This window comes from Cuculus canorus, chromosome 14 (assembly GCF_017976375.1).
Source record: "Cuculus canorus isolate bCucCan1 chromosome 14, bCucCan1.pri, whole genome shotgun sequence".
Classification (NCBI taxonomy): Eukaryota; Metazoa; Chordata; class Aves; order Cuculiformes; family Cuculidae; genus Cuculus; species Cuculus canorus.
Genome location: NC_071414.1, coordinates 11,574,904 through 11,599,946, shown reverse-complemented (window position 1 = coordinate 11,599,946; position 25,043 = coordinate 11,574,904). Strand labels below are relative to the sequence as shown.

The 25,043-nt window shown below is 52.3% G+C and overlaps 1 protein-coding gene across 3 annotated transcripts; it reads left to right on the top strand.

Annotated features, from left to right (window-relative positions):
- The first annotated feature begins 8,516 nt into the window (after window positions 1–8,516).
- On the top strand, window positions 8,517–24,673 carry HRH2 (histamine receptor H2). Of its 3 annotated transcripts, none has more exons than XR_008452353.1 (4): window positions 8,517–8,662; window positions 14,188–15,720; window positions 19,204–19,352; window positions 21,313–24,673. XR_008452353.1 is itself a non-coding variant. In XM_054080059.1 (4 exons), the coding sequence occupies exons 3-4, from the start codon at window positions 14,618–14,620 to the stop codon at window positions 21,359–21,361; spliced, it is 1,152 nt and encodes a 383-aa protein (XP_053936034.1). In that variant the 5' UTR covers window positions 8,517–8,662; window positions 14,188–14,411; window positions 14,502–14,617; the 3' UTR covers window positions 21,362–24,673. The 3 variants fall into 3 exon arrangements, 2 of the variants coding, with proteins under 2 accessions (XP_053936034.1, XP_053936033.1); XM_054080059.1 differs by lacking the exon at window positions 19,204–19,352 and having other exon boundaries at window positions 14,188–14,411; window positions 14,502–15,720; XM_054080058.1 differs by lacking the exon at window positions 19,204–19,352.
- Window positions 24,674–25,043: the final 370 nt, after the last annotated feature.

The window sequence follows — 25,043 nt, the reverse complement described above, 5'->3', positions numbered from 1 at the left end:
GACGTACCTTTGACTTTCTCACCCTCCTTCCAAGAAATCAGCAGCCTCCAACACAGTACGGTTGGACTCGATGGTCTCAAAGGTCTTTTCCAACCAAATGGTTCTGTCATTCAACACAAAATGCCCCATTGCATCTTAGGCTTTGGAAACGGCTGGAAGTAGTCTGGGGGCCCTCAACACGCAGAGGGCCGTAGGGCAGTACTGGCACAACCACAGCTCTAATTCAATTTCTACCCATTCTCTCCTTTGCCTCCACTTTATTATAGATTATTATTTTTTAAACTGAAGCAAACAGACTCAATTCTGCTTCCAACTGAATTGCCCACAGGCTGACTCCTCTCCTCCAGCTGGCTGATACAATTTTTCTACAAGCTCCTTCTCAACAGACCTGTAACCTTCAGGGTGCAATGCCTTATATGGGGACAGTCCCTTGTCTTTTACGGAAAGCAGCATTTAATTTCCAGTTAGTGGATATTTCATGCAACTTTTAAATTAGATAGGAAATGGCATCCATGCATAGACTTAGAGTAATTCCCAGCTTGAATTGGGACAAAACACTGGCATCCCAACATATTTTGCAAGTGAGGTGTCCAGAGCAATGACAGAAAGGGTCATTTTTCTTCCATTTCCAGCTTTTTCTACAGCCCAACCTACTTCTTATGCTGCAGATGAGCACAAATTTCTAAATAAGTTGTTTCAAAGTAAAAAACCGAACCATTCTCCTTTGAGAAGTGTCAATGCTAGACTTCACAAAGATTTCTAAATATAGATACTTCAAAAGAACAAGTGTAATAAGGAGACTGGTCAAAACATATCCTTTTCTGCACAGACTGGCAGCTTTAAAGAGCCCATGTTTTCCAATGAAAAGATGTCAAACTGCAAATGTTCCCTCGGCAGGTGCCTGCACTGCCGCAGCCTCACTCACCAGCAGCTCTGCTGCTTGTCCCGGTGCGGGAGGCGGTGCTAGTCCCATCCTGGCACCAAGCAGGGAAGCCACTGGGTGAAGGATGGTAGCCTGACAGCATTTCCTAGGGGCTCTTTTCCACTTTTTCTACCAACTGCCTTACACTTGGAGGTCCTACTGTGGGGTCCATATAGCTTGGGACAAGAGGAGTACAGGTGCTCCACTGGGCTGCAGGACTTGGCTCGGCCACCTGGCCAGGACGCCTCACTTCTCTACAGTAATTGCCACATCCCTTGTATAATCTAAACTCAACAGGGCTTCCCAAAGGGTGGCCGAACACAGCTCTGACCCCACCACCTCCTGCAAGGCTGCAAACGTTACTTTGGGCTCCCCTAAAGCCCATCGCCTGCCTCCCCTTGAACATCCCATGCTCTGCCAGTGGGAGCCATGCAGGCAGGTAATCAACACTCGGGCAGCAATCGGCTACGGGGACAGTCCTGCCTTTCCCGACCAAGTCTATCTGAATAGCACAAAAAGATTTCTGAACTTTTCAGTAACGATTTGAGCTGTTGTGGAGCACTCCCTGCAGACTCCAGCCGGGTTTCAGGGGGAGCGTGCTCTTTGGATGGAGCTGTTTCCTATTTTTGTCAGCACATTGAACATAGCCTCTAAATTAAAATCTTCTATTTCAAGTCTATTTTGATCAACTCCACTTCCTTCAGTTTAAAAGATACAATAAGAATAGATGAGCTCTTACAAATTAAAAGCCTCTCTTGCTTAACAAATTGTCTCTCTGCAATAATTAATTGTCTGGAGAGAGATTCCAGCCCTAGGTTTTTGGCCTTATTCCAGGCTATGTAAGGGGAAAAAATAATATGTATATTTGGAAATTTGTTGCCTCACCACGACAGCTCTCACGCTTCCTGTACAAGGCAGGACAGGTCTGACTGGTCCACCTGGGGTGAGCCCATCCTCAGCACAGCAGCATCTGCTCTCCTTCATCAGCATGACTGTCACGGAGCACCTGGCACAAGTCTCAGCTTGTGGTTTGCAGGGGGAAGGCTCTGGGCACGTTTCACCACTTGCTTTTATTTTTTTCATAGGTGATTATTATTAGACAGAAGATCTGTCGCTCTGAGCCACTATGGCCACTACCATCACTCTTTTTCTCAGAGGACATGTTTTTCAGGCTTCTATCACATGTGCTTCTCACCCTTTGAGCTTTACATCTAGGAAAGCCTACATGAAAATGAAGATTGGCTTTGCTTGCCCTGGTAGATACTCCAGGTCCTGCCACGCAAAGGAGACAAGGAGTGGTGGTATCACAGAATCACTACGTTGGAAAGGACCTACTGGATCATCGAGTCCAACCATTCCTAACAATCCCTAAACCATGCCCCTCAGCACCTCATCCACCGATCCTTTAAACACCTCCAGGGAAGCTGATTCAACCCCCTCCCTGGGCAGCCTCTGCCAGTGCCCAATGACCCTTTCTGTTAAAAATTTTTTCCTGATGTCCAGCCTGAACCTCCCCTGGTGCAGCTTGAGGCCATTCCCTCTTGTCCTGTTCCCCGTCACTTGGGAGAAGAGCCCAGCTCCCTCCCCTCCACACCTCCTTTCAGGCAGTTGTAGAGACTAATAAGGTCTCCCCTCAGCCTCCTCTTCTCAAGGCTAAACAACCCCAGCTCTCTCAGCCGCTCCTCATAAGACTTGTTCTCCAGCCTCCTCACCAGCTTTGTTGCTCTTCTCTGGACACGCTCCAGAGCCTCCACATCCTTCTTGTGGTGAGGGGCCCAGAACTGAACACAAGATTCAAGGTGCGGTCTCACCAGTGCTGAGTACAGAGGGAGAATCACCTCCCTGGACCTGCTGGTCACACTGTTTCTGATACAAGCCAAGATGCCATTGGCCTTCTTGGCCACCTGGGCACACTGCTGGCTCATGTTCAGTTGCTGTCAACCAACACCCCCAGGTCCTTCTCCTCTAGGCAGCTTTCTAGCCAGACTTCTCCTAGTCTGTAGCACTGCATAGGGTTGTTATGCCCCAAGTGCAGGACCCGGCATTTGGCCTTGTTAAACCTCATGCCATTGGCCTCAGCCCAGCAGTCCAGCCTGTTCAGGTCCCTCTGCAGAGCCTCCCTACCCTCCAGCAGATCCACGCTTCCACCCAGCTTAGTGTCATCCGCAAACTTGCTAAGGGTGCACTCAATGCCCTCATCCAGGTCATTGATAAAGACATTGAACAGCCAGGATCAAGCCTTCATTTGTGAGAAGCCCCACTTGCAGCAGAGGACGTTGACACCATGGGTCAGGGCAGAAGGATCCTCTACTTCTTTACCCCTTTCCACATACAGCACCAGTGCAAGCAAAGGAGCAGCATCCCAGAGCTGCAGTCCCCATTTTTACAAAGTCATCTGCAGTGAGACGTGAGATGGAGATGGCAGCAGTTTGGCACAGAGGAACGGCACATTGCAGAGAGGGCGTCACATCCTCTGCCCTGGCCTGGCTGAACTTGCCCACACTGCTGCAAGGAGCCACCAGAGAAGTGATGCTGCTCCATCCCTGGTTGGCCATAGCTATCAGCGTCTGCAGGCAGACACCTGCTGGTACCACGCATCCGCACCAGTGCTCAGCTCCTCATCTCACGCTGGGAGCAGCTCAGCATCCCGTTGGCTTCATGATCCCTCTGTAACCCTTGGTCCTTGCACGGCCTCCCTGTGCTCCATCTGCCTGTGCTGGCAGGGCAGGCAGGGACACCGCAGGGTCCCAGCGAGGGGCCCAGGCAGGGTGTGAGCTGGCAGCAGCCGCCAGCAGCCTGCCTGGGCAATGCCTGTGTCCAGGGCCATGTACTGAGCTCCGTGTTCCTTGCCAGCCCCATGGCAGTCCCGCTGCAGGGGAGCGTTTTGCTAATCCTTTCATTCTTGCCCCGTGCCCAGCAGCACGACCTCTTGCCAGCTTTGCAGGGAAATGCTTTGGAAGCACCTAGGACTCAAGCAGTCAATCCTTCCTTACAAAGCAACAGGGCAGGAGCCAGCTTCCAGCCCTGAGATGTCCTAAACCATCCAAACAGCCTCAGAGCAGGTGTTTATATACGCATATCAGACTTCACTGGCCGCAAGCTGAAATCAAAGAGCTCATTCCTACATAAATTGGTTCACCTTTCTGACAGAGGGCCTAAAAATGCTGGAAAGGGTCTTAGCAGCACTGCAGTCCACAGCATCCCGTCTTTCCATGCAGTTCCTATATCCAGAGCAACCTGCGGCTCAGCCTCCTCCACACCCAGAGAGGGCAACAGCTTTGCACAGCCCCAAATTAACCTGCAGCCACAAGGTATCACCCAGGCCACGATTTCAGCAGTGTTTGGAGGAGGATTAAATCTTTATCTGGAAGACAAGGACGTGCACAATTGCATTTGACGGGATTAGTGCTAAAGCCCATAAGAGACCCACTCACGGGAACCGTAGCCAGTTGTTCCCTTCCCAGGGACACTTCAGGCACTCTGGCAGGTGGGTGCACACTGTGCCAATGCTCCCACTCTCCTTCCAGCCTTTTAGTCTGGGGGCAATGTCACCTTCTCCCACAGACTTCTGCCCTTTCTTTTTCTCTCTACAGTACTTCCAAAAGACAAAAAAAAAAAAACCTGTACTGGTGTCATACAAACTGTTCTGACCCCAGTACAGTTTTATTTATGAACAGCTGTGTCCAAGTTATTTGAGGACCCTCCTTTGTCCCTGGACACACTGGAAAACATGCGAGCCTTCAACTGTTTGAGGGATGCTCCATAGTATTGCGAATCCAGCCAGCACCCTGCAGTCCTTGTTAGAGCTTGGAAAGATTTGTATAACACAAATAGACTGGCAACCTGGAAATAAACTTCTAGCATCCTCTTTCCACACTAAGGGAAGCTTAAGAAATATATCGCAGACTGTGTCTATAGTCTGACGGTGTATCACAGCAGATGGGATCCTGTTAAGCCTCCTCAGGATCAGCATTGCAGTAACCAAGGGGTGGGAAAGGCCCGAGAATCCTTTTCTTCTCCAGTACATGTGTCCCAGTACAGGAAAGGTGGCTTTGGACAGAGATATTCCTGGAATAGACAGGATTTATGGCATGCCAAAAATATATATGCAAGCAGGATGTTGCGCTGGAGCTCAGCCACAGCCCAGCAAGGGTCTCCCATCGCCGTGGGAGCTGCCTGCTCTGCAGACAGGAGCGGTTCCTTGCACAGCCACTGGGCCCCCATGCTGGACTCACTGTAGATGTTTTACACATCCTTTCCTTGCAATATTTATTTCCCACACGTTTGCTCTGACTTATACAGCCCCAGGCAGGGAATATCAGAGATTTCTGTCACAATTTACTATGTTTTAGGACAAGATTTCACTGTAAAGTATTAGTTTAAAAATTCAAAAAAGGATACTAATACATCAAGGAGATCTCTGTCTTTTGTTTTTTACCAGGTATAGAATTCACCAGAACTCAAACTGTTCAGATTACTCGAGTGAGCTACCGGCCCCTCCTATCCACCCCAGAAAAGCAGTAGTCAGTTCCAGGATCAGGACCTTTCCATGGCTTTTGAGTTTTGATTTTTCCAGAGAACACAACTCAGCACAAGTCCCATTTCCCTAACCCAGGATCTTCCGCCAGAGTTCACATAAATGTCTCTGAAACCCAACAGGACAACCCGCCGGCTCCTCTCAGACTGCACTGCCCGAGGAGCTGCTCCACACCCAGATGCTTTGTTTTCTAGGTATTTTCTACTCCTCTTCCCCACCCTCCTTCAGCTTTTCCAAACCCAGCCCAGGCTGGGGAGATCAGTAGAGCTCCACTGCCAAGCCCTTCTCAGTGCTGAAGTTGCCATATGTGATCTCTCAGGTTGGCTGCCACCTTCCAGGCATAATTTCACCATCTGAGGCTTTTCAGGAGCCAAATCTCACAACCCTATTCCTGGACTCCCAGACTTTCCCTTGCACTTTCCCAGCTCCCAGCATTGCTGTAGCCTTTAATAACTGCTGCTTAATGCACACACACAGAGGATGTCTCCTTATCATTTCCCAACTCATTTCTCAGTCCACAGCTCAGCACAGGCCACTTGGGGAATGTCCCAGTTTATGACTGTTTCTGGTTGCTGCCAGCTCCCAGTCAGCCCAGTGAGCCTGGCTGAGGTGAGTGCGCTGCCCAGGCACGCATGGTGGGTCAACCACTGGGTCTAATGGGTCTCAAGTACTTCCTTCCTTTCTGGAGCTCACCACCACTGATGTTTTCCAGCCACAGCCTCTGCAGGTGTTATACCTGCCACTTCCCAGGTTGCTTCTGCAAATGCACAGTGCACAGGAGCCTGTTGCCAGCACGAATGCCCTGAGGGCTCCTTTCAGTTCTAGATCTGGCTGCTTCCCTGCACCTCACTGTACGGTCCGCGCAGTCTGTACTTCTCACATCTCCAATGCTATGTTCTCCAATTAACTTGGATATATCATACCAGCCCGTGCAGTGCCTCAGAAGCTCCATAATCACCCAGCCACTACAGAAAGTCAAATTTTCAAGATCTCCTGTGCTCAGGGACTTGTGGACATGGCGTTTTTTCCCATCACCAAGACCTTCCTGCAAACCCAAGGACACACTGCCACTGCACCCTCAGCATCCTGCACACAGCCTCCTTCTGCAGAGCTGGGAACAAAGGATCCATCCCAGGGACAGGCATGGCAGACTGGCCCCAGCTCCAGCCCAGTCTCTGGCTGCCGGGTGGGGTGTGTTGAGGTGCTGGTCCCTGCAGATGGAGGAGGCAGCACGGAGAGGATGGTGTAACCATTCCTCTCTACTCTCTGCCCACACGGCCTGATGAGGTGGAGAGAGAGTTTGAACCCCCAGAGCACCCCAAAGACATTGGGAAGGTGAAGCGTGCTGAGATCAGAGGCTGCCCTGCGGGAGCTCTCCCAGCCCCAGGCAGCACAGACCTTTTATTGGGAGGGATTAGGGAAAGGGGGCCAGAGAGGGGATCCTGCCCCAATAATCACAGTCCTTTCTCCCTACATGGCGCTTCTCGTTCTGGGACTTCCAGACAAAGAAAAATCCCTCCTAAAGCAGAGCCAAGCAAGGGGCCTTGGAATACATCACTACACCAGTGATTTTAGCTGATGCAGACATTCCTGAGCAGATTTGAATCTTGTTTTGCAGAAGGGATTCCTCTGCAGCCATGTGCTGCACACACCAGCCACTTGAGGAGCTCCCAGCAGCTAGTCCACAGCTCTGCAACCAAGACATGTCACAGGGCTACTGATCAGTGGGGAAACTCTCCAGCTACAGCAGATCATAAGCTTTTTTAAAGCTAGATCTATGCTCTGGTCTGTAGAGATAAACACATCAAAGCCTTTTGGTTTGTGCACCAGAGCTGCCGGTATCCCCGTTTGGCAGAGATAGAGACTGGGACATGGTCTCCACTCCCAGCAGAGGGTATTGAGGGAGCTCAATTTAACTGAGGAGCAGCAGGATCCTTCCAGCTTGGGGAGCGTGGGGCCGCATCCAGACTGCATTAAGTCAGTTCCTGGCTGTTTGTTCAGGGGGCTCAGAAATGGCTGATGGGGACTAAAGCACCTCACTCACAGCACACCACTGCCTGCGCTGGTCTCCTGGGTCATGCAGAGCCAGGGGGTGGCCAAACTTTGCTGGAGTTCTGCTGACAGCCTGGGACCTCCTTGGATCAAGAGGAAGACCTAAAAAAGGAAAGCAGTCCTTGCTCATCTGGCCTGGCAGTTGGTAGTCACACTGTGCTTTGAAACCCACAGATGAAAGATCTAAGAGACATGAAAGTCTGTCACTACCTGTTTGTCATTTGGTATGATTCCTCCTCTGCCATCACATGTGCAGGGGACAATTTTCAGCAGAAGTGAGTGCACCCACTTTCTGGGCAGGAAAGATGCCCAGCCCAGAGCACCTCTGCCACTGACCTGGAGGCATGTGAAGTCTCTCCCTGCCACAGCACAGGATCCCCAGAACATCAGCACGGGCTCCTCCTGCCACCCTGATTTGCACAAGAAGCAGATTTGCACCCCAGCGTTGTCTGGGGTCCAGTTCCCTCTCCCTGCTTTGCAGCTATGTCCTCTTATTCCTTACCTCTTCCCAGTGCAACCCTAACACCTTGTTCCTCTCCACATCCTCTGAGCCATCCCAGCTCCAGGCTCAACTGTGCTTGTTCTCTGGGGAGCTCACACTGATTGCAAAGCCAGGTTTGTGCTGAGAGCAAGTGACAGTGTCAGGACTCCTGGGAAAGCCACTTGGGACAGAGGCTTTGCCCATGGTAATCAAGCAGCAAGGGCCTTGAAATCTTAATGTTAGCAAAGAAGGTGACAGTAGCATGCAAGGAAGGTGACAGCAGCATGCAAGGAAGCAGCAGGAGGCAACAGGCGTCCCACATCCCTCTTTGTGCCTGTCACAGCTCAGTGGAGCCCGACACACCATGTGCCCGGAGCACAATTGACTTTCAGCATTTCAAATTTGCCGGATGATAACCTCGGTGTCTGAGTTCACAGCTCTGATCCCTCCCACTTGTGGTCTGACTCATGTTGCAGTCACCGCGCTGCCTGGATATTGGTACACGAGAAGGGAGGGGAGAAGAGGAGAGGAGGCAAAGCAGCCGCCACTCGCAGCACGCGCTTCTGCCTTCACAAATTGAACTGCACAAGCCGGAGGAAAGTTGGTGTCTGTGCTGCCTCCAAGAGCTCTCAACTGCTTAGGGGATGGGGAAAAGCAGCACCTTTCCCAGGTAAAGCTTTTGCCTTACTTTTCTCTCAGTTATTTTGCCGGTAAATCACTTTCTGCGTGAGATCTCAGAGGAGTTGGTGGGTCCTCACTGAGAATGGGGTGTGCTAAGCACCCTGCAATGGGCCATCTGGGTCAGAGCAAGAGGGTGTTGCTCATCAGACCTTCATGCCATCACTGTCCTGCCGCGCCAGGAGCAGAGGAAAGTTTGGGAACTTTTGCTGGTGGGGACCACTGGAGCTGAGAACATCAGGGTAACAGAAGTATGTGGGTGGAGCGTGCTCAGGGCACAGAGGCAGAGCCCTGCCTAAGCATCTGCAGGTGTGCAAGCATCTCTGCCCAAGAAGCATCCCCCCAAGGCTTGCTACTAAGCCAACCTCTTGCACCGAAGTGCCCAAGCCCTTTCTCTGAGCACCCCAGCCCTCCATCCAGCCCTCCACGCTGTAGCACTTGACAGGTATCGGCCAGAGCAGAGGTTGCCCTGTCTGAGACACAGACGTCTCTGCGGGGCAGGGCACCCCCAGAGCTGGGCTGTAGCACCAGCACAGGAGGGGTGGGTTGTCCCCAGGGGGATGCAGTACCCGCTGTCCGTGGTCAGAATAGGCTCTGGCAGGAGACTGAATCCCAGGATCTCTGCTGGGTCTTACACTGCTCCAAGCACACCGGTGAGCCCCACACCTCTTTTCAGTTTCACCTTTCCTGGCCACCCTCTGCAGAGCAAACTTTTGAAACACTCGCTGCTCTGCTGGTTTCTGCATAGCTCTTCAGGATTTCTGCTTTCAAGGGTCCCAAACTCCCTCTTATCCACAGAGACCTTTCCCTCCTGGGGAGCATGATGAAAGGCTGGCAGCTGTCGTGGGGGTTGTGTCCTGTCTCCCCTAGTGCCTCTGTTCACCCCAGAGGCAGTAAATTACTGCCGTGTAACTGCAACTGTCTGTGTGCACCTGAAAGGTCGTGAGGTAAGCTGTGTCTGCTGACTTGAATGAGGGCACGGGGCACTCTGGGTGGGGGAGCAGCAGCACACCCAACAGCCTGCCCCGAAGAGCAGAGGGGAGTCGAGAAATTGCAAGGAAGAGATGGAAACAAGAGCACCAGCAATGGGGGTGCCCAAGCGCAGAGGCAGAGGTGTGCTGGGGAGCGCTATGAGGTGAAGCCTCACATGGGAGGTATGGGGAAAGAGTCCAGAAAGGCTGCTCAGAAACTCAAAACAACCCCACAACTTCACCAAAGCTCACCACAGGCAGCAGAGCAAGCTAATTTGTGTACCACTCTTACATTTATCCCCTCTCACATTGCCTTCAAGCCCCAATTCTGGCAAATTTGGGCTTGTCCCATTGTGAGAACACCTCATGGCTCTGGCAGAGGATCAAAACAGCATTTTGCTGGAGTCTCTACTGCTCCCCGTTCTGTCTGCTCCCCATCACCAAAAAAATCCTCTTTCAGCCCAGAAGAAATTCCCACCCTCCTGCCCATCTCCCTGCCTTGACTGAAGTGCCTCTCACAGCGTGCCCAGATGTTTAAGCTCCAGTAGCACTCAAACATAATTTTAGAAAAAGCTGTTAGGCTCTGCTGCGAGCTTTTCAGGGACGGAGAATTTCGCTTTGCTCCTAATTGACTTCTACAAGCACTTTGCTTGGAAGGAAGGTAAAGCAGGAGGCAGAGTGACATCGCAGGTCTGCCTAAGAGCAGAGCCATCCTGTTCGCAGAATGGGGCTAAAATACTCTGTGTGGAGCTTTTCCTGAGTCCCCACCCATCACTGTCGGTATCCTTAAGCCTAGTGAGAAACACTTCCCAAAGACAGTCTGCCAGATTCAGGCCCTTGCTGAGTGCTCCTTTCTGCTAATGTTTCTGCTTGTGGTGCAGAGGTACCCAGGCTTTTAACAGAATTTAAACAAACCTATTATGTCAGAAGTAGAAGCACATGAATGGAGAACAGCAAACTTATTACCTACGCTGCCGGAGCGGGTGCTGTATCCCATTAGTCTTGCTGTAAAAGTGCACAAATAAACAATGCTAAAGGAAAGGATGCTGAAAGATGGGTAGGAGGAATAAAAGCGTAAAATGCAACAGAAATTTCCTGTGGATAAATCACAGCCCCCTCCCCAGAGGAGGTAATTGCCATGGAGTACAGTGGATCAAATGTAACATGGGCTGCAACAGAGCAGAAAATATCTGTTCAGGCAGGAATTACTATTAGAATTGCAAGGAGCCTAATGGGGAGACGATAATACATTACAATGGAAGGATCATTAATGCTCCAGAGAAGGCTATTAATAGAGTTCCTTAAAGATCAGCCTAGAGATAAATTTTATTTAATGGTTTTCATTAGTGATCTTAGCTCAGAAAATGGCAGTTTCTGTAAGAAAATGTAATGCTAAGAAACTTGAGAGAAGTTTTGAACTGGACGAGGGACTATGTATCACAGGAAAAAAAACTAGAGGGTCGACCGAAACACAACGGGCTGGCACAAGTTCATATACATAGGGACTAATAGCAAAAATTCCTACTCAAAGCAGCTGAAAACACCATAGGAAAAATGTCTGGCTTTTAGAGAACCCCAGGATGACTGCAACAAAACAAATGCAGCCTGACAACTCTTCACAGCAGAGAAAGTGTCCATCAGAGCACTAGCACTGCTGGAAAAGGCACTAGAAGGATAATCCAGAAGTGATGCCCTACTCTGGTCCCTCACTGCCAGAGGGTGATTTTGAACCAGGAACAGGTCCAGGCTGTGATAATGAGGATAATCAGGTAAACGTAAAAGCTGCCTGGCGAGACAGGGCTGGAAAGGTATCATTTATTCAGGCTATTGCTAGAAAGGCTGCCACGGGAAACAGCTGCTCTGCTCATACATCAAGGAGGAAACGAACTCACTCTGCTGAAATGCAACGGGAGCGGAGGACGCAGAACTTGGTATTAAAGGTAGCTGCAAGTGTCCTTGGCAGAAAAGCAGGGCAGATGCAGAGTCCCAGAGGGCTGATGCGCCAGGAGAGAGCTGGGCACACTGCCCCAGGGACTGCACTGACCGCAGCGCGCTGACCCCACATCTAAAGCAACCCTCCAGCCTGCTCTTCTTGCAGAGCTGCATCCAGAGGCTGCAATCACTTAGGGGAATGTTTCCATGAGATAGTTTGGCCAAGGGATACAGGAAGGTCTCTCACACCCCCGCTACAGTTAAAGTTGCAACATCCCATGTCTGAATTGGCAAGTGGCAGGTCTTGCCCCATCCCATGGAAGAAAAATGTCTCAAGGCGTGAAGGCAGCTGAGCCCTCATGCGTGCAGGGAGGGTGCCCATGCCCAGGCTTTAAGAGCTGTCAATTGCCCAGCTCTGCCAGGGCTTCTCTACAGGGATAGAGACACTTCTGTCCTCTTTGTTTAGGAACCCCTGCTCCTTCCTTCCAGCCCAGTGGCTCCATATCTCACTAGGAAATAGCTCTATTCCCTGCCCGAGAGATTAAAAAAAAAAAAAAAAGTGTCCATTTCTTGCCCCGAGTTAAGTACAAGAGGCAATAAGAAACAAAACTACTTCCGATCTGCAGCACAGGGCTTCTCCACAACACTTCCTGCACCTCAGCAGGTGCTGAGCATGCGATGCACGCAGAGCTGGGACCCACCGACAGAGCCCAACGCTGAGCCCCAGCAGAGCCCACGTGAGCTGCAAGAGCTGGTGGCAGGAGCAGGTTGTTGTGTGGTGAAGCAGCCACGTAAGAAGCTGTGATCCACCCACAGCATTTTCGAAGTGTGCTACTCCCCCTATAATTTATCCTGCCATTTCCACATGTTGGGAGTAATGAAAAAACATCCCTTTCACTTGGAAATACCCTTCTCTAGAACAACCTGTTCTCGTCGTCTCTGACAGCGGGCAGGCAGTGCTCAGCTTATTCCACACTCCTTTTGTGCGCAAACAAAGAGCTTTCCAAGGCAAGAGCCTGTGCTGCAGCAGGAGGTGAGGAACCACTCCACACGCTGCTGCCGCTGCAGCCGAAAGTGTCGCATCCCTCTCCCCACAGCCTTAATCCCAGCACCCAAACTGAGAAGACTCCCTGTCTGGCAATGAGTTTGTTCTGCACAGCAGAAGGCTTCTCATGGGCTGCTCACTTCTCATTCACTTTCAATTCCCTTAGAAACAGCAGGGCTGCAGGTATCATCTCTGATCCCACTGGTCCAGTCCCCATCTCACTGCCACATGGCTCCTAGAAACAGTGGTTATTTACTCTTACAAACTCCCCGGTACACTCCCTCACTCGGCTCCAATGCCTTTAACCTTGAATCAAAGACACGTATCAGCTGAAGAGCATTTCAACCCACTCCACATCATTGTCTTGTTCTCGCAGGGTGAGTGTAATTTTAAAATCTCACCTCTGTCCCCTGCCAGGGCTGGACCTTTTCCTCTTTTGGAGTTTCTGCTCTTTGCTTTACCTCTGCAGCCTGTTGCACCCTGCAGAGAATCTGCTCTACCTCCTGCAGAAGCCTGTGCACCACCAGGGAGGGCTTCACTTCCACTACTTGGGCTGTGGGGAGCCCAGGGAGCAGAGTCCTGCACCACCCATGGGGACCAGCATTGCTGTCCCCCACCAGCACATCAGGGATGATGGGGAGACCCATCACCTCACCCAGAAAGCACACTGGGGCACACCACAGCTACAGCACAGGCTCCTCAGCCCATTCCCAGCCCCTTCTCTCTCATCCCTGCAGTGCCTCAGTTTCCCTTTAGGCAACAGGAGTTGCTTGCAAGCAGACAGGAAGCATGGTCCCTTTGAATCTAGTTGTAGGGTGCTCCTGGAGACCATCATAATGAGCAGCTAAAAGCCCTTTTGGACATTAGATAGGTTTGCTGTGTTGTTTCTGCCATTGCAAAATATAGCTTTTTGTCATTATTTTTATGAATATTTTTCTATCTGGATGTCTATAAGGGATGTCCTCCCCTCTGTGTCCCTGTCCCAAAGCAGGAGTTGGCTCCATCCAAACTCTTCATGAAAAAACAAACCTCCACCTCCTCCTCAGGACATTACATCACTAACAAATGGGTTTCTCTTTCCTCCCAAGGCCCTGAGCAGAGTGAGGATTTGCTCTCTGGACTGCAGGAGCCAGCGTGGCTGCTGGTGGCAGGGATGAACGCACGGCATAGGCTACTGCAAGGTTTAGCAACACACCCACAGTCAAGTTTTAGAAATTACATGGTGGTGACTAGTTTACTAGAGTGTATAAGAAGAGCACACTGCTTTCTCAGGAAAACTCTTTCCTCACACTGTCCCAGTTCTCATTTTTATTGTAAGCCTGTAGGAGCTTTGTGCTTCTAAAATACCTGCCCTTCTCTCAACTTTCCTATGTTAGGTGGGCACCCCCAGGGCTGGGGGAGGCCAGCTGGGAGGCACATGCATGCCTGGCTGCCAAGGAACTTTCCAATCCAAGTTTAAGTGGACTGGAGCATCCAGGGAGGTACTTATGCCATGTTGCTGTAGGGGCTTGAGAGGTAGCTCAAAGGACCTTTGCCCACTGCAGCTCTGAGTGAGCGTTTTCTTTGCAGGTTGTCCTTGGGAAGTGACAAAGCTCTGCCACTGCTGGAGAGTTGCTGAATGCTGTCACCAACCAAATATGCAGAGCACATGAGACCTCATAGGGCCTGACCCCATGGCTGCTCAGAGGCAAGGAGAAGGCAGAAGAGGAAAACGGAGCAAGCAAGACCCAGCAGCAGCTGCCGAGCAGGATCAGCTCCAGCACTGAGCTCCCAGGTTGGGCCAACAGGCACAAGTGAGTCACAGGGCCACATCTTTCCCTAGACCATGTCATCTGTACCATACAAGGCTGAGCATATGAAGTGGCTCTGAAATGTTCTCCAAGGTCTCTGTAGGTCCAACGACACTTCGGAAAGGGCTCTAAGGCTGCCCGGTAGAGGATCACTGCAAGAAGATTTGGAGTCAGTGAGAGCGGGACTGCTCCATCCATGAGACTGCAGTATGGATCCGTGTTACAACCACACAAGCCCTCAAGAAAGGATGAGCTTCCCCCTGCAGCTGCTGGTTGGGTCCTGCCTCACCATCCTCATCGTCATCACTCTCTGCGGTAACATCATCGTCTGCCTGGCAGTCACCCTTGACCGCCGGCTCCGCAACTTGACAAACTGCATCATCGTCTCCTTGGCCATCACTGACCTGCTTCTGGGACTCCTGGTGCTGCCATTCTCTGCCTTCTATGAACTCGCCAAAGAGTGGCCCTTTGGCAGCACTTTGTGCAACATCTACACTAGCCTGGATGTCATGTTGTGCACAGCTTCCATCCTCAACCTCTTCATGATCAGCCTGGACCGCTACTTTGCTGTCACCACCCCACTCCGTTACAGCCAGCTTGTCACTCCTGCTCGGGTGGCTGTTGGCTTGGTCATTATTTGGACAGTTTCGCTCATGGTCTCCTTCCTACCCATCTACCTGGGCTGGAACACTAATGGGACAGCAGTCCAAAACACAGCCCCCAACTGCAACAATGAATGTATTCTGGAGGTGAACCCTGTATATGGCCTAGTGGATGCCTTGCTCACCTTCTACGTCCCTTTGGTCATCATGTGCATCACCTACTACCGGATATTTAAGATAGCAAGGGAACAAGCCAAAAGGATAAACCACACGTGGTGCTGCAGCAGCAACGCCCCAATGCCACCCATGGTGAAAGAGCACAAAGCCACTGTGACACTGGCAGTAGTGTTGGGAGCATTCATTGTGTGCTGGTTCCCCTATTTCACAGTGTTCACCTACCGGGGGATGTGGGGGGACAGCAGGGTGAAAGGCACACCAATGTCCATCGTCCTCTGGCTGGGCTACGCCAACTCAGCCCTGAACCCCATCCTCTATGGGACGCTCAACAGGGATTTCCGTGTGGCGTACCAGCACTTGCTGCACTGCTGGAGGATCGGGGGCTCCAGGAGCCCCCACCTGCCTCCCCTCCAGAAGGCCCAGTCCAGGGGCAGGAGCTGCAGGCAGGGCCAGGGCAAGCAAGAGGGTAAACCCCTGAAGCTGGAGATGAGGAACGGGAAGGGGATCTTGCTGACGGATGGAGCCCTCAAGAGGTAAGAACTTTCTTGCATGTAGGGCTTTTATGGTAGGTCCATCACCAGAGACAGATGCAGAGGTGGGGACCATGAACTTTTAAGCAAGAGTCAATGCCCCAGAAGAAGATCCTTTACCAGGCAACTCTTGCTCTTTGCAGCCACCCAGAAACTCACCAGCACCAGTGGGGACTGAGCTTGCATCCAGTTGGTGGCACAGGTCCAGTTACACCAGCTTTACATGCAGCTGACCACCCCTGCCTTCACCACTCACTGACAGCACAACGCCCCTGGCTTTGCTGGGGGAAGGGGGACAGTTTTGCTATCTGAATTTGCTGTGCAGAATGGGGGCATAGTCATTAGGTGTAGATGCTCCCAAAAGAAGTCCATGTCCCACCCTCCAGTGGCAGGCAGCCGGCAAAGCTTGGGCACACAGCAGGGCTTTGTGGGGCTCAGAAAAGGCCACCACCCATCACAGGGAGGGCAGAGGGAAGTTAGCCCTGGGCACCCACAGTCAGGCTGCAAGTCCCTGCAGGAGCTGAGATCTGGGTCCCCAGTTCCCTGCAGAATAGCTCAACAGTTTCCCTTCCTGGCTGAGCCACGCACCCTCAGCATTTTGGCTGTCAGTTTGCATCAGCAGCAAATTCAGCAAACAGTAAGTTCCTTTCCCATCTTTGGAAAGGGGCAAGAATAGTCAAAATTAGGTTAGTGAATGTTTTGAGGAATACAAATATCCATGTAAAGTTAGAGCCAAAAACACCCTCAGCGTCACCCCAAGCATGTCGCAGGGTTCAGGCTGCTCAGAAAGGTGCGGATGTAGCAAGGGAGCAGGATGGGTGCAAGGCAGACGAGCACCAGTCCCCTCCCTGGGCACCCACATCCCCACAGGACTGGGCCACCTCTCACCGCCTTGCCCAGAGGCGTTCACCTGCCTGAGCATAAGGAGAACAGAGCTGTCCGTCACAGTGCAGACTGCTGCTCCAAAGACTTATCTGACTTGTAGGCAGTGCCTGATAAGCAGCCTAGAAACTTTCCATTCGTAGATAAGGAGTCCTTTGACTCCCCGTTCCCAGCATGCCAGCAAAGAAGCCACGCTCTTACTCTCCTGCAGCACGTGCCCTTGATCCTGTCTCAGAAACACGGTCTCAAGCCACTGAAAGGAGAAACTAGGGACGTGAATCAAAGGGCAGAGCCATCCAAAAGGCTCAGCCAGCATCATGCTTCTCCTAGGGCTCAAATGCGATTTCACCTAGGGCAGAGGGCAAGCTTGGTGCAGTGGAGTCTGCCCCCAGAGATACAGAGGGGTGGATGAATGCAAACAAATACAAGAACACAGCTCCTGGGGCTACCTTGTCAAGTTTCCAAGGTACTAATAAAGAACACAAAGGTACAGTATTACCTAAAAGTAGTTGCAGGTTGTATATAAAAATATACAGAAAATATGTGCCGGGTGTGATAGAGATGCTTCTGCAAACCTATAGTGACAAAAAGAGCTGTGCACAAACGTGCAGCTCCTGGTCAAACCAGGCACCTGGGCTCTTCAGCCAGCTGGCGAGAGCTGGTGATGGGGAACGGGCCAGAGGGACTTTCCTGCGGAACGGGCCAGAGGGACTTTCCTGCATAGCCAAGAGGCAGAAGAGAAAAAAAAACATCAACAACTTCTCAAAGTGCTACCTTAGCACAAAGGGAGAATAATGAGATGGAGGGAAAGAAAAGGGGAAGAAAAATGGGTTTTTGTTCCCTGGGCAGACGTCAGGGTCACTGAGTACCCAGCTTTCCCCTTCCCAACCTCCCCTGATAGATAAGGCCCTTCCGTCTGGTTCCCCAGAGGGCCTGATCTGTCTACAGGAGTTGCATCCAAAGCCCACGCTGGGGACAGCAGCCAGGGGACCTCTGTCTCCAAACTCTCAGCATGTAGGTGCCTGGTACCAGCAGGGCTTGGCAGAAGCCCCAGCAGCAGGACCCAGTGGCTCCAGATTGTCCTCACCCCTGTGGAGTGAAGCTCCCACCACCACTAAAATCAACTCCAATGAGTCTCCCAGCTGAATCTGCTTCCAGGGGTGCAGGAGATTGGAGGAAAGAGGCTGAGCAGCAGCTGGTGCCACAACAGCACAGATACATGAGACAGGAAACATGGGGAAGCGAGAGAGGAAGACTCAAGCACGGGGATGTTTCTTGACCTTTCTAAATTCAGAGACCTTCCCATCCTACAGAGCACCACTTCTGTGGTTTCTGCTTGAGCGCTGAATGATCAGTTATTGTTTTTACTTTCTCTACTTCTCTTTTTAGCCTGCTCAGTTGCACGGAAATGATGCACCAAATGATGCACATAGGGACCCTTCAACCCTTTCTTCCATAGTCTAAATTTCTGCTATTGACAGACGACCTGGATCAACTGATACCACACAAGATAGGCAGCCACAGGATTTAGCTGTGCACCAAAAGCTTGGCAGCCAAATTTCACCCCCAGCACAAACCAAGCTGGTTCCTCTCCTCCCTACCTTTTTGCGTGGTCTTAACAGTTTTCTGCCTTGCCCACATTAACAGAAAAAGACCAACACAAATCATTCCACAAACTCATGCCCTCAAATAAGAATGACCAGAGCTGCTCCACAGGGAGAAACAAAAAGTACAACCGGCGGTATTTTGAACTGTTGCCCTTAATAACAATGTTCTTTCCTGTTAATGAGGTATAGAGAAAAGACCTGCAAACAAGAGTGGGAATACTGGAGAAGTGCGGCTGGGGACAGGAGTGTCAGGAGCAGGGACAAGGAGTCAGAGTCGTTGCTGCTTTGAAAAACAAAAGCCCATGGGAGCACCACAGCCATTAAAGGGCTGGAAGCATTTCCGTGGGTCAGGACCAGGTAGAGTGGAGAGTGCAGGGTCAAGCAGGGATATGAGAGCAGACAGCTCCTTCTCTCTTCCCACCAGGCCCTAAAGAGGCAAGGCAATTCCCTCAAAACCAGTAAAGGAAAGCACTAGATGTATGCACAACACCCTGATGGACCTCAGGAACTTCTTTCAATGCAGTGGGATAAGGATAGGAAACTAAAGAGGAGCGTTCCAAGCACCAGGCATGGCTGTAGGCTGTAAAACCAGTCCCTGAAGTCCAGGGAGATTAGAAGCCTGAGAGAAGAAGCATTCAGCGCTAACAGGAGGCATCAGGCAGAAACACCAGAGCTGAACAAGAAGCTCCAGGTCACCCGCTTGCACACATCAGCTGTGCTCAGGGCAGCTTGCGGCATGGTCACACATATGGGCAGGGAGAAGCCGGTACCTGTAGGAAAGGATCATTGTCCCAGCTGACATGCCTGCCCCAGCCTGCCCACCCTGGCTCCCGGCCTCGGGGGCTGAATGGAGCAGATCCCAGGCAGGCAGCACCTGGTGCTCCACAGAGCAAAGCTGAGAACACAGCGTGATCATCCAGGCTGGCACGGACCAATTGATCTCTTTTTTTTTCCTCTCTTTTCTTTCTGTCTTCATGTGCAATTTAACCCTTCCCAGTGCCGGAACTTTCCCAGGAGTCTCAGCCAGCCCACTGCCCTAGGACCCACATCTCCCAGCCTTCTGACTCCCAGTCACCCTCTTCCAAATCCTGTGAGGTTGAAAGGACAACACTCACGTTTTCCTCAGGGAGAAACTCAACGGCAGAGGTGAGGGTTGCGGGGCGAGTTCGGAGCCAGGATCACTAGATGCAAGCAAGGAGAGGGAACAGTTCTCCTTACTGTGGCACCTGCAGCATTTTCCCTGGTTCACCCATCCCATCCTGATAGCACTTGGTGCAGAGGATGATACCAGCAGAAATACATCCTCACTCCTCTCTCCAGCATCATTTCCTCTGCAAACCCAGCCCCAAGCTCAGAAGAAGTGCATAGAGCTGTCCCCTGCCTTTCCCCCTGCTGCCCTGAACGTGTGGGCTTGCATAACTGCCCTGCGACTCCCTGGAAGACCCTTCATCCTGCCTGTCCTTCCACACGCTGCAGAGGCAGCTGCATTCAGACTGCAGATTTCTAACACGCTTCATTTTCATGCAAGCCTACAACAGCTCCACATAAATTGCCAGCAGCTTTTGCAGGGATGCTGGCAGGGTTCCCAGGGGTAGGGGCTGATACTGCACCGAGCATCTCTGCTCTCTCCCAGTGGTCTGCGCTGGAGGATGTGGCTGTCTGCTGCCATGCACCAGGATGCCTCTCAGCTCCAGGAGCCACTTTGTGCAGCCCTTCTCAGGAAAAGCCAGGCAAGGTCACCCTGACCTCCACATGCCCTTCCTTCCAATGCTGCACGCTGATAACCTGAGTTGTCCCATATTGACTGTGCCCTGGGGAAAAAAAATACAGTCACCCACGTGCTGGAAGCTAGGTACATTTGTCCCTGCTGCACACTGAGCACTGCTAACCTTAGCCAAGGTCATGGCAATGGTGAGAGCTGGTGCTGCCAGCCCACACGTGCAGCCAGGAGGGAGCTGGGGGTGTTGGAGGAGAACACACAGCCCCCTGCCCTGGGGTACAGCATCAGCCTACGCTTCTCTGAGGGAGTGCCCCTTGGAAATGCTATCGCACACCAGGAGAAGGAGAACCAGATGCTTGTAGAACAAAGTGGCAGGAGCAGTGCAGGGCAGCAAGGTCCCCATAACCCCAGCAGGTCCTGCTGGCCTGCAAGTCCTTTGATGCAGGATATCAGGACACAAGCGTATCTCAGCAAAGGAGGACACAGTGCAGAGGCTGCTCCCTGAGATGGCATTGCCAAGGCCCCCAGCACTGCCCAGAGGAGGGAGCAGCGTGAAACCCCAAAGCCTGGAGGGCACAATAGCTCACAAGGAATCTCCCTTGTGAGATTCTGCTGACCTCTCAGCAGTGCGGACGCAAAGCACAGTCATCTCTGCTGCTGTTGTTGCCCAACAGCAGGGGTGGAGGGGATGCCAATTCCAGCCCTTCCACTTCCCTCTCTGTGCTGCAAATATCTTCTGAAATGCATTGAGTTTCCATGAGGTAAAGCCAAAATACCAACCATCCCCTGAGAGAATGCTAATCTAATCAGTAGATTGAAGTAAAGTCGGTCTGGGGGAGAAGTTTGCAGGAGATCTGAGGTTCTGATGTGGCCACAGATTTCCTCTCTTCACCATGGGGGTGGAGACAGGAAACATCACCACACAGGACACCCACCCAAGAGTCTACCACCCAAAATAGTCCTCGACCCATTTGCAGTAGCAGGGAGAGGGGCCACGGAAGAAGGAGCACCCAGGAGCACATCACCACTGATCCCAGGACATCTACTTTTACCAAGCTATTTCCGGAAGCAAGAACCCTGCTGTTACTGGCTGACCCAAGCGTAGGAGAAGGGTAGGCCAAGAAAGCCACAAAGTAAAGTGAAATTACTCAGAGGGATGTTGGATGATGGGTCCTGGGGTGACGTGAGCCTGCTCAGCTCTGTCCAAACTTCAGCACTCATATAGCCATGCTCTGCTGAAAACCTCCTCAGCATCACACCACAGTCCCTCCCAGGCACAGCAGGTGCTTAATGCAGCATCCCTTGTGCTAGAAAGCAGGAAAGGAGGGAAAGGGGACCCACCTGCACTCTGCAAAGCCATTAACACCTTTCTGTATTCCCCTGCAGGATTCTTTCTCTGGCATACAGCATTTGCTCCAGCCCCAGGAACTGCTGAAGAGACCTTTGTCTGCCTAAGTTTCTTCCCAGGAGGGTGGTGTGTTTGAAGAGCCCTTGGAGGAGCTGCAAAGAGCCTCATGCCTGCCTCATCAGGGCCATGACACCGCCAGCGTCGAGCCCTGCACCAGCAGGCGGTGGTGACCCAAGAGCTGGGTCAGGAGCCAGAGCGTGCAGCCGGCGGGGCCAGGATGGGGCTGTCCTCCCCAGATCCCAGCCAGCGGGTCAGGCTAAGAAAGCAGAGTGAAAAGGAGCTGCACTTGAGATCTTGGTGCCAGGCAGACCAGCCTAGGACAAAGAAGGGAAACACAGGCACTATCCTCGCTGATGCCCTGTCCAAGGGATGTATCCACCCTTTGGAGCACCAGGGGTCCTAACAGAGGGGTGGGCAATGTGGCAGGAGGGCTAGGCACGATGGATGTAGGTCAGCCACAAGTGCCAGATGTCCATGCACAGGACATCCAATCCTGCAGCATCCACGCCAGGGCAAGACTGCCTCCCATGTGTCTGGGCATCGTCAGGGCTGCCTCTGTTCTCTGTGTCTGCTCCACAAACCCTGTCCCAGACCCACAGCAAGGACAGACACCCTGGAGCTGGCTGGGACATGAGGAAACACTAAGCAGCTGGGGTTTGTCCCCGAGTCTTCCCCAGCAGCTCAACACTAGGAATGCCAAAACAGGGCGTTTCTGCACTGAGCCTGTGCAAAAGTCATCAGTGGCATAAAAATCTATTTAACACACAGGGAAAAATGACATGATTGATTTATTTAGGCATGTTCTGTCCCAGAAAGTGTCCCTGTCCCCTTATACTCTCCTGTCCCATTGCCATATGTCTGCTGGGCAGAGCCTGAACACAAAAACACAGGCCCCCACGACACAGATTGCAGCCGTCCCAGACAGGCTGGCATCCTCCCCAGAGAGCACCTTCCCTGTAGGACCAGCTAGACAATGCCCTCCCCAGTCCCTGAGCTGGTGGGAATAAGGAGGCAGCAAGCAGTGAGGATGAGGTAGGATAGGAAGGAACAAGAAGTCCCTGCTGCGCTGCAGAGCAAGAGTTCTCCTACTAAAATAAGCCTGACACGCATCACCCCTGGGCACAGCATCTTCGTTCTGCACCCCACAGCATCCCCGGGACACAGCGGGGGCAGGCAAACCCCAGTTTCCAGCATCTCCCCGGCAAGGGAGGATGCTCAGCCCCCAGGACAAGTGGTTCCATGCTTGCCGGGGCTCTGCCCTGGCAGGGAGAACAGGCAAGGGCAGAGCTCGGTCTCAGCTGCTCCGGGACACTCCTGCCCCGAGCTTCGGGTGTAGGGAAGGGGCCAGGCTGGGATGCCTGACCCCCCTCGGGGAGCAGGGGACACCGGTGCTGCCGCTTTGCCGCTCCCCACCGCGGGCTCGGAGCTCCCCCTGCTTGCTGCCGCCGACAGCCCTGCCCGCCGGCCCCCGGCTCGCTCACACCAAGGGGTTTCACCCCAACACACGGGGCTGGGGGCCCCGAATCCCCCCCGGCTCGGGCAGGGCTCCCCTGGACCCGGCACAGCCCCCCCCGGAGCCACCGCAGAGCTCAGCTGCAGCTCCCGCCGCTCGCACCGCCGCGGGTTTGGCTCTCCCACCGGTAATCAGTGATTGCAAAGAGCAATTGGCTTCCAAAGAGGGCTGCGGGGGTGGGCTGCAGCCCCAGTGCCCCACAGCACCCAGCCCGGGCAGCCCAGAGCCCCACCAAAGCATCAGAAGCCTGCAGTGAGGTGATGGGCAACATCCATCCCCTCCCCTGGGAACAGGGAGCTACAAGCATCCTGGACCCCTGCCACCCCCAGAGTCAAGTCTCAGCACCCGCCACTTGCACCTCTGTGGGTTTGGCCCTTCCACTGGTGCTTGCAAAGAGCAATCGTCTTCCAAAGAGCACAGAGGGCTGGGGAGGTGGGCTGCAGCCCCAGTGCCCCACAGCACCCAGCCCGGGCAGCGCTGAGCCCCATCAAAGCATCGTTGGGCAAGGAGAAGCCTGCAGCAAAGGGATGTCCAGGCAGCCAACATCCCATCCCATCTCATCCCATCCCCTTCCCTCCCAAGTCCTCCTGCACGCAGCCTGGGGATGGGGCGCTACAAGTGTCCTGGCGTGAGCAGTTCACAGCAGAAGAAGAAATTACCTCATCAGCATCTTCTTTTGCAGAGAGCCAGGAAACCACTCCCTGCAGCTGAGCATGCAGAGGACTCATGTTCTCCAAACAAACCAGACAGGAGCAGGCCTTGAAACGCCTCTAGCATCCACACTTCACTCCATCTCAGGGAGGAAGAACTGACAAACACACACCCAAACCTTCACCACCTATGATAACAATTAGAGACTTATCTAATTGCAAAAATAATTGCAATTGAAGTGTTTAATTACCATACTAAGCAGGAAGAGCTGCTTCCGACTGTTCCAGTAGCACTCCTGATCCATCAAACAAGGTTTGGGGCTTGTTTGGGTGTTGGGTTCCTTTTTTGATTATTAGATTGCAGCCCCAGGGGATGGAGAGATTTTCTAATTAGGGTCTTGGAGAACAGCTACCAATTCACAAACACTTGCTTTTAATTTCAATACTAACGAGGTTGGAAGGGGGAGAAATCCAAAATGCAGAACAGCTGTGGTGGTGGCTGGCTGCAGCTCAGCTGCCCCGAGCTCCTCACAGGGCTGGCAGAGGTCTGACACCGCTTGGTGCATGGAACGGTCCAGTAGCAGTGGGGTGGGGTGGCACAGTGCAAGGACAGCCAAGGTGAAGCTGACACTCCAGGTCACTGCTGTCATCATAGTCATTGTACAAGCTAATCCCAGCATTGATCATCTACCTGATCTCTCATGGGCCATTGACCCTGGTGACTTTCTCCAGTGCTGGGCTAATCCTGGTCCTGGAGCTGCAGTGCCAGCCCTAGGGGGTGCAGCAGCAGGAACTTCTCCAGGTGCCATTCAGTTTTGTTCTTCCCTAAACCGACAACAAAAGACAATTTAATTCTCTCTCCAAGCAGTAATTCTGAGAGGGAAGAGAAACTGCTTAGGAAGCTTCTTACCAACATCTGCTTTCTCAGATAGGAGATATCCCCCCGCTAGCAGTGGGAGCGTAGATAGGGACAGCTGCCAAGTGTGCAGGAACACCCCCATCCCTGCTGTCCTTGCAGGGGATGCAGGAGCCCATACTCCCCTGGTTTACAGCACCTCATCCTCACCCTGCTCCACCAGCCTGGACCCACGGTTCCTGGCTGGGCTTCTCTCACTGAAACACCATTCTTGTCCTCACCACAGCTCTGAGTAAGGTCAAAAAACATGCAGAGAGGAGATGTGGGGAAGTGGAGTCACACACAGGAGGCAGAAGCAGCCGCAGGGCATCCAGGCGTCCGCTCCCTGAGGAGCACATCTGAGAAGCAGTGACTGCTGTGGGCCAGAGGCAAAGGGCTGTGTTATTTCTTTTAGTTAAAAGATAAACATCAGTAGAATGAGAAAAAAGGGTGTTGGTTTTTTTTCAGGCAGTCATGTGACTAAACACAGAGGAGACAGAAAGGTAGTGAACAGCCCCAAGCAGTCAAAAAATGAGAAACTTTGTGTTAAGAATCTCAAGATTTTGTTGTCTGGGATAAAATGCATCTCGGGATCACTCACCCAACAGTTTAGGTTGGGGATTCAAGCCTCAAGAAGGTTTTAGGATTCAT